This window comes from Mus pahari, chromosome 2, assembly GCF_900095145.1.
Source record: "Mus pahari chromosome 2, PAHARI_EIJ_v1.1, whole genome shotgun sequence".
Taxonomy (NCBI): Eukaryota; Metazoa; Chordata; class Mammalia; order Rodentia; family Muridae; genus Mus; species Mus pahari.
In genome coordinates, this window is record NC_034591.1 from 131,889,263 (window position 1) to 131,898,303 (window position 9,041).

General features: G+C 43.1%; 1 protein-coding gene across 3 annotated transcripts in view; it reads left to right on the forward strand.

Moving 5' to 3' along the window:
* The first annotated feature begins 383 nt into the window (after window positions 1-383).
* Washc2c (WASH complex subunit 2C) overlaps window positions 384-9,041 on the forward strand; it is a 55,572-nt gene continuing 46,914 nt past the window's right edge. For 2 of the 3 annotated variants that reach the window (XM_029534840.1, XM_029534839.1), the window contains exons 1-3: window positions 396-478; window positions 558-680; window positions 1,250-1,414. In XM_029534840.1, coding sequence (XP_029390700.1) covers window positions 558-680; window positions 1,250-1,414 — 288 coding nt within the window. In that variant the 5' untranslated portion in view covers window positions 396-478. Of the gene's footprint in view, window positions 479-557; window positions 681-1,249; window positions 1,415-9,041 lie in introns of all 3 variants that reach the window. The other variant, XM_021188625.1, reaches the window with a different exon arrangement.

Consider the following 9,041-nt stretch of genomic DNA (forward strand, 5'->3'; position numbering starts at 1 on the left):
CCCCCCCCCGGCCTTGAATCTCAGCTGAGGGTAAAGAATTTCAAGCAGATCCACACTGAACTGAAACCAAGTCGGTTAGCAGATGCACACATTGAGTGTCACTGAGGCCCTGGGCCAGTCTCACATCACATGCATAATTAATAAAGCCTCCGCGCATCCAGGAAGTCGTTCTCCGCTCTCCTTCCCCTTCTGCTCCCACCTGGTAGGCCACGGGACTCCTCAGCATGGGCCCCAGTGGTACCTCCCGCCTCTTTCGCACTCCTAGAGCTGGCCGCTTAATCACCTTCTCTCTGGCCAAACACACAACCCTATTACCCAGGAGCTACAACCCACAGCCCCCTCTCAGAGGCTGCGCCCCAGGTCACGTGAGGACGTCACCACGTGACGCGAGCCATGTGATTACTGCTGCGCTGGGTGGGCGGTGCGGTTGTGGCTCCGGTAGTCACTTTGGCGCTTGCTGAGTGGCGGTGTCATCGTGGTGAGGACGGCGGCCCAGGAGGGTAGGGCTGGATCCTTCGCCCCAGACTCAGCCCTTCTTTTTGTCCTTTTCGCTGTAGATGAACCGGACGAGCCCCGACTCGGAGCGGCCTCCAGCATCCGAGCCCGTGTGGGAACGGCCCTGGTCGGTGGAGGAGATCCGCCGCAGCAGTCAGAACTGGTCTCTGGCGGCTGACGCCGGTGTGAGCGGGGGACCCGGGGCCAAGGGAGGGACAGCGTTGTGGTTGCCCTTACCTGGGGACACGCTTCCTCCAGTATTCAAATGAGCAATCTTAGACCCCGGGAGGGCGGCCCTGTGGGCTTCTACTCAGCACTCTGCCGCGCAGACGCGGGTTTCCTTTGGTGCAGAGGCTTTTCAACCTTGCCCTCCACGCCATCCTGCAGTGCAGAATTGTTTCTGCCCTCTCCAAGGACTGCCTGGTCTCTACGGAGGCCCTTCTGTATTAGAACTCGGGCTAAATGGGGCAGCACATATTTTTTGAGTAGAACTGCTCACTTGGAGACCTAAGAGCTCAGAACTTTCATATAAGTGGGATTTGGGGTGTTTTGTTACACTATGTAGTCTCTGGAGAGTGACAACCAAACAGGGCTTTAAATCCCTGTAGAAATGTGATACTGGTTTTGTGCTCTGGACAAACTTATCTGATGAGCTTTCTTAATGCTCTCCAGGGTCACCCGAAAGGGAAGGGGTTCTTTTTTGTTTTGAACCACATGTAGTGTTGATGCTTCTGTATGTGTCTTTTCACAATAGCTACTACAGTTTCTACAGGAATTCTCACAGCAGACTATCTCCAGGACTCATGAAATCAAGAAGCAGGTGGATGGATTAATTCAGGAGACCAAAGCCACACATTGTCGTCTGCACAATGTGTTCAATGACTTCCTCATGCTGTCTAATACCCAGTTCATTGAGAATGTGAGTTGTTTTATGGCATCTGACTTTCGAATAATCCCTTTTGGGGAGTAAGAGCTATTGTCATTTAGAATGATAATGAGGTTCCCTTTAAGTTTTGATGGAGAGATTGGTTCTTGGTAACTGAAGCTCCTTTCTCTGGAATCAGTGTCTTTTATCAGTAAAGTTCGTGGGTTTTACAAACCTTTAAAAACATCTACTAATAAGGTTTGCCTTGTGCTGGTTTTTTGTTTTTAGTTTTGGGGGCAATTACCATTTGAGCAGAATTGTGTGCCTCTCAAAAAAGCCACTGTGCTCATTCAGTATGGTCAGCTCTCTGCCTGGCTTGACCTCACATGCCCCACTTTTGCCTTCAGTCTCTGGAGACTTTATGTAGGTCCGTCATGTTTCCCTCAGTTGTGTAAGTAAATGCAGATGTCTGCTTTGCATTTTGTCATCTACAGTTTTCTTTTTCTTCCTTTTCTTTTTTTCCTTCTGTTTTTTTTTCGAGACAGGGTTTCTCTGTGTAGCCCTGACTGCCTGGAACTTACTCTGTGGACCAGGCTGGCCTCGAACTCACAGAAATCCACCTGCCTCTGTCTTCCAAGTGCTGAGATTTAAGGTGTGGACCACCACTGTCCCGCCAGCACCAGTTTTCTCAATTAGGATGAATATATGACACAGAGTCACCAGTAAAAATGTTGCTGACCTTTAACTAAAGCGTATGTGAATTTTGTTTTTGTAGTGAGTTCCTGCAGTTTGCTAGGAATATACAGATAAATTATCTTGGTAAAACTACAATAGAAAAGGAGCAGGCATGCCTGGAGCCATCTAGCAAAGGGAAAGGAATAGTATTGAGAACAGGGTGGAGCTTAGTTTATCTGATCAAAGAATGTCTTTCTGAATTAATTTGTAGAAAGGCATTGTGGGGGTGGTTGTTTTGTTTTATTTTTAGCTCAGCATTAGTTCTGACCAGGGTAGAACTTGCTATGTAGACCAAGCTGGCCTTGAATTTGGAGAGAAATTCTCACCTCTGAGGTTACAGGTATACAGCCCTACACCCACCCGTGAGAAGAGAATTACTCAAGTCCACAGCATCCTGAAATTATTAGATGAAAATTATTAAACAGTTTCATAAATGGTTAAGATCATGACCCCGTGGCTTGGGATTGTAAAAGCACCAGAGTGCCATGCAGGCTGTTGCTGATGCATGTTTGCATAATTTAATAGTGCGAACTGAAGTGGCACACTGACCTCACATTCCTTCCTGTTTCAGACCTGGGGTTTGGTGAGGACTCTTTGTTCACTGCTGCATGTGCCAGCCCACCTGGCTTACCCAGCTGACTCGGCCACCAATTATTTTCTTTAATGGCAAAGGGAAACCACTGGGTTTGAAACGTAACATGAATTCAAGTAAACCCAATACAGATGTATGTACAAATTCTGGGATACTTGGGACTAAAAGTTGTTCAGATTTCAGGTTTTTAAGATGTAGACTCTATACAGAGACCTAAGGCCCAACAGCCCCATGTCCAACCGTTTTTGAATGTTATGCCATTGCTCAGAAAGTTTTGGGTTTCAGAGTTTTGAATTGGCATCCTCAACCTGAGGACATTTTCTGATGTGCACAGAACCTGGCTGGTCAACCCGAGCACTTATCTCCCTGGAAGGGTCAGTTAGGGAACTATACTCTCCTTTGTTGATGACAGCAGCCCCCATCACTTCTCATCAAGCTGGATTGGATGGATTTATGTGTGTTCTTTTTATTTTGTTTTGTTTTGTTTTTTGTTTTTGTTTTTTTTTAGATTTTTAAAGTTTATTTATTTATGTCTTTTTTTTTTTTTTTTTTTTTTTTTTTTTTTTGTAGGAGTCATGCCAGAATATCCCTTCATAGATGGTCATGAGCCACCATGTGGTTGCTGGGAATTGAACTCAGGACCTCTGGAAGAGCAGCCAATGCTCTTAACCATTGAGCCATCTCTCCAGCCCTTATGTGCTGTTCTTATGTGTAGTTCTTAGTGTGTACCTTTCTTGCTATGTCAGATGCTCAGCTCTTCTTGTAGTTAATGTTGTAGCTGTAGATCGGGCAAGGAACAAATTTGGGAAGTTTTCTTTAGTACTCCATGTCCCTGTACCAGATTGGTAACAGATCACACTGTTTTCAGACAGAGGAGGCATGAGAGACTTGATTTCCTGATCATAGATTTTAATTAGATAGTCTCCCTCTTCTAGCTTTTTCTGGCAAAGTTTTCTTAAAATTTCCCATAGCTTAGGTTTTGTGAAAACTTTTAAAAATTGTTCTTTATGTATGTCTACTTCTGTGGATTCTGTATTTCCATTTATGTCTTTGTCCCCTTAATGATAAGGCCTTGTTCCTCTCCCAGTCTGCCATCAGGATCCTTCAGAAGTGTGTTGGTGCCACACTAAATGTAACTGCTTCCAAGACCTTTTACAATGCCACATGGCACACACAGCTTCTTCCCATTGTGGAGGAGCAGCTGATGATGTTGGGAGAATAGCTAGTTCTTCAGAAAACTGGGGGGGGGGGGGGAATCAACTTCACAAAAATGCCTGTTGCATCTGTCTGCTTGCCTGTGTATTTTCTTCAAACTGACATTGACTTTCATGAATTACAGTTCAGGCTAGGATGTTGAAGCTATTTAGTTTTATGGAAATTCATTTGAGAGATTATTTAAAGTCAATTGGGTTTTGTTAGTCTCAGAGGTAGCTCCATAATTGCAAACTACATCTTAGAATTAGTGAAGCAAGCTGGACTTTCTAGGGCAATAGATCAGTAAGGACTTTTGAGGCAATAGAAGTTACACAGAATCATTAGTAAGGACTCAAGAGGGACTCCTGAAAGAGAGCAGCTGGTTAGTGTTGGCCTGTGTTTTAAATTCTGAGCAGAAAGGAACCCAGTTCTTAAGGTGCCACCCCTTGCCTTTTTGTTTTTCCCTTGAGACACAGTTTCGTTCTGCAGCAGAGGGTGACCTCAGACTCAGCAGTCCTAGTTAATGACTTGAGTTTGTTAAAAGAACACAGGAGGTTCGAGAGATGGATGGCTCAGGTTAAATAGCACACTGGCTGCTCTTCCAGAGGACCTGGGTTCAATTCTTAGCACCTACACGGCAGCTCACAACTACCTGGAACTCCAGTTCTGGGGATCTACTGCCTTTCTCTGGCATGAGGTACATGGATATATATGTAGGCAAAACACCTGCCTGGATATATAAAATAATAAAGACCATAGGAAGTTTTTAAAAGCCAATTAAAGATTTTTTTTAGCTTTGTGGAAAAAAATTTTAAAAGAAACTTAAATTGATTTTCCAGGGTCATTCTGTTAAGTATAAAAATTATGTTTTCATCATTTTCTTCCTTTTCAGCACCCTCCCCCCAATCCTTTTTAAAGAAACAGATGTCATTACTAAATTGTCATGGAGAATCAACGATTTGGTGTTAAAGTTCAGAACCTTGTCAGCCTTTAATCCCCTGCACATGCTCTCACCTCCTGCCAGCCAGCTTTAGTTTTACAGATGTGCTTTGCTTTTGACAGAGGAGCCTCTAATGCTTAGGAGCTTTTTTTGCTACCAGGCTTTTCTCTCTTTTTAGATTGTTCTTGTCTGCGTGATTCACCCTGAGCCTCCATGCTAGGCAGTTCCCCTTGAGACAGGGTCTCACCATTTAGCTTGGTTGGTCTGGAGCTTCCATATATAGACCTGGCTGGCCTTGGATTCATGGAGATCTGCCTGCCTTTGCCTCCCTGAGTGCTGGGATTAAAGTCATAGGCTTCACCTTTAGTCCTCATGGCATTTCCTAACAGTCTAGCAGGCTTAACTTTTTAAAAAAGATTTGTTTATACCTTTTTATGTGTATGGGTATTTTGCCTGCATGTACAAATATGTTTACCACATGCATGCCTGGTGAGATAGATCTCTTAGAACTGGAGTTATAGACAATTCTGAGTGTCCGTGTGGGAGCTAGGACTTGAACTCCAGTCCTCTAAAGGAAAAGTCACAAATGCTCTTAACCACTGAGCCATCTCTCCAGCCACAGAAGTCTTAGTTTTTTTTTTTTTAAAGTTTTCATCATATATGTGCATTGTATGTGATGTGTTATATGGTATTTTTATATAAGTGCACATTATATGTTAGCAAACCTAATTTTAAAGTTTCAGCATAAGTCTTAGCATCTAGCTAAACATATTCTTAGCACAATCTGGATACACAGACACCCTGGATACTTAAAAAACTGAATGAGAAAACAAACGCCTGAAAAGGACCAGAGCTGTGTGTAATCTTAAAAATCCATCCTTATCATTTTCCCTTGCTCCTCAGGTCATGTAGCCCACATCTCCTCTTTGGTATTTGCCAGTTCTATCATATACCCATCTGAATGCTCATGAGGGAAAGCTGCAGGCTCAGCCCAGGAAGGGCGAGGAAGTGATTTAGCCCTGATTAGCTTCGGTTACTGGGAACTCCACCCTCAAAGGGCTTCCTAAACCGGTGGGTGTTTTAGAGGTCACCCTGGATTTAGCAGCCCCTGGATGCTGACATCTTGAGGGGTAGATTTTAGTGATGGGGGGAATGTTCAGTATGGATGGTTTTAGACTTTAGCCAGAAAGTCAGCCTTTTCAGGTTAGAGATCTTGCCATGCAAATTTGAAATGACTCCAGTAGCAGTCCTATCTTAAAATCCCACATAAAGCCGGGCGTGGGTAGGGAGCAGGGCAGGGGAAGGGTAAAGGGGACTTTTGGGATAGCATTTGGAATGTAAATAAAAAAAATATCTAATAAAATAAAAAGAAAGAAAGAAGAAAAAAAGTTGAACATGCCGGGCATGGTGGCACACAACTATAATCCCAGCACTCGGGAGGCAGAGGCAGGCAGATTTCTGAGTTCGAGGCCAGCCTGGTCTACAAAGTGATCCAGGACAGCCAGGGCTACACAGAGAAACCCTGTCTCGAAAAAAAAAAAAAAAAAAAAAAAAAAAAATCCCACATAAAGGTTTTTATTGTTGTTCTCATATTGGGAATGTTTGGTATAGGGCAGTTAGGAAGAAAAATTAAGAATGAGTGCTGGAGAGATGGCTCAGCTGTTAAGGGTACCTAAAAGACGCAGGTTCGATTTCCAGCATCCATATGGCTGCTGACAAAAGTCCATCCCTCCAGTTCCAGGGATCCAGCACGCTCTTCTGGACTTCTCAGGCACAAGACGCAGATAGTGCACTTGTACATGCGCACAGGCAAAGGCAAAAGTAAAAGTAAACCTAAAAAAAAAAAAGAAAAAAAAAAAGAAAAGTAAGAATAAGAGAAAGCACCTGAAGCATCAACTCCCGGGAAGCTGGGACAAACGGTCTAGGTGTGTTTTTACGAAGACATTAGGCTTAAAAAACTAAACCTACAGATAATTTACTACCTGAAATTAATTAGCCAGGGAACATCATTTTGTATTTCTTTGTAGTCTGGATGACTCTGTGTTTACAAGCTGCATATTTCTTAGTGTTAAAATATTTTTTTACACAGCTTTGAGACTTTTATGAACCTTTTTTTTTTTTGAGACAAGGTCTCATGTAACCCAGACTGGCCTCAAATTCTTTATGTTGCCAAGAATGAACTTAAATTTCTGATCCTCCTGCCACTGTCTTCCCTGTGCTGCGATTAGAGACCACCTGGCTCTTGAACATAATTTTATTCTTACTCCACTACTTGACTATACCAAACATACTTTAATATTCAGCTATCAGCTTTATATGAAATACTTTATTTGTTTAGGACAGAATAGAGAATAACCACACATGGTAAGAATATGTAGCACCTAGAATTAATTACCAGATCTTGATATTTTTCCATATTTGCTTCATAGGAACCAACCACCTCCGTTATTTCCTCCTAACTGTGGTATTTGGGGGAAGTATCCTTATATCTCTTCAGTTTTACTGTTTATACCCGTGGGGTATATGTTTATGGGCGTGTGTGCGCACACGTGAAGAGAGACTGTACAGCTGTTCTTTCCTCACTGAGGAGTGTGTGTGCTTATGTGAACATAAACTTAGCTTTCCATGTAATTTTCTTTGTTCCTTATGTTATTAAATATTATAATCTAATATACTTAATAAGACAAGTTTCTTTTACAACTTGGTTTTTGTTTTTTGTTTTTGTTTTTTTTTTTTTAAGATTTATTTATTGGGGCTGGTGAGATGGCTCAGTGGGTAAGAGCACCCGACTGCTCTTCTGAAGGTCCGGCGTTCAAATCCCAGCAACCACATGGTGGCTCATAACCATCNGTAACAAGATCTGACGCCCTCTTCTGGAGTGTCTGAAGACAGCTACAGTGTACTTACATATAATAAATAAATAAATCTAAAAAAAAAAGATTTATTTATTATATATGTAAGTACACTGTAGCTGTCATCAGAAACACCAGAAGAGGGCATTAGATTTCATTATGCATGGTTGTGAGCCACCATGTGGTTGCTGGGATTTGAACTCAGGACCTCTGGAAGAGCAGTCAGTGCTCTTAATCGCTGAGCCATCTCTCCAGCTCCAACAACTTGTTTTTTTTTCAGACCGGATCTTGTCTAACCGTGTTCTGCTTTAGATTGCTGAAAGTTGGCCTATAAGCACAAGCGGTCATGATTAACTCCTCAAAACTTCTTTTTATTTAAAAATAATTATTTTATCTTTGTTTTTTTTTTTTTTTTAACTTCTCTCTATGAATTTGACATATCTGCCAAGGTTGAGAATATGGGTATAAACATCTAGAAGAAAGATACTTTGACAATGTCACTTTAGCAAAGACAGAAGTAGTACTGGGTCCAGACTTTGTGGCATCTGATCTCCCAGGCATGGGCTTCTCACCTGTTTTCCCAAACATGGCATGCATTTCCTCCATGGCACAGACCTCAGATCCAATTAGGGAGCAGTTGGTTATCACCAGAGTGGTCCTCCCACTCAAGTCGGTATTTCGGTACAGCAGCTACCTCTGTGGAAGGCATTGCTCATTCCTAAGCAGTTACTTCCGTAGTATTTTTCAGCTCTGTGAAAGTTACCCAGCAGAGAGGACATTTCCAGCCTGGTATCCCTATGTACCACACCAACAATGGCTGCCATGCTTTAAGACATGGCTTGAGAGTGCAGTAGTTGTTCATCCAGGAGCTTGCTTGTCCCAGCAGTTCCCGTCTGGTGCTGGAGGCCCAGAGGACCACTGAACGGTGCTGACCTTCAGTCTCCACTAGAACCCTGAAGAAGCTGGTTCCGGTGTCAGCAAAGGAACACCTTAGCAACAAGATAGACGAACTTGCTAGCAAGAGTGAGCACAGAGGGCAAAAAGCAGATTTCCCTTCTTCCCTGTCCTTTTATCTGGACTTCCACGAGAACGTGTGGTCCAGATTCTGGTTGGGTTTTCCTGCTTCAAATGATATGATCAAGAAAATTCTTCACAAGAGTCCCATCTAGTCAAGTTGACAACCAAGATTAGCCACCATTTATATTGGCTTTTTATAGCAAATACGTTACACTCTAGTTGTTTAAAAAAATTGCAGTAAGCTTCAAGAATGACAGCTGTGGCCGGGCGTGGTGGCGCACGCCTTTAATCCCAGCACTCGGGAGGCAGAGGCAGGCGGATTTCTGAGTTCGAGGCCAGCCTGGTCTACAA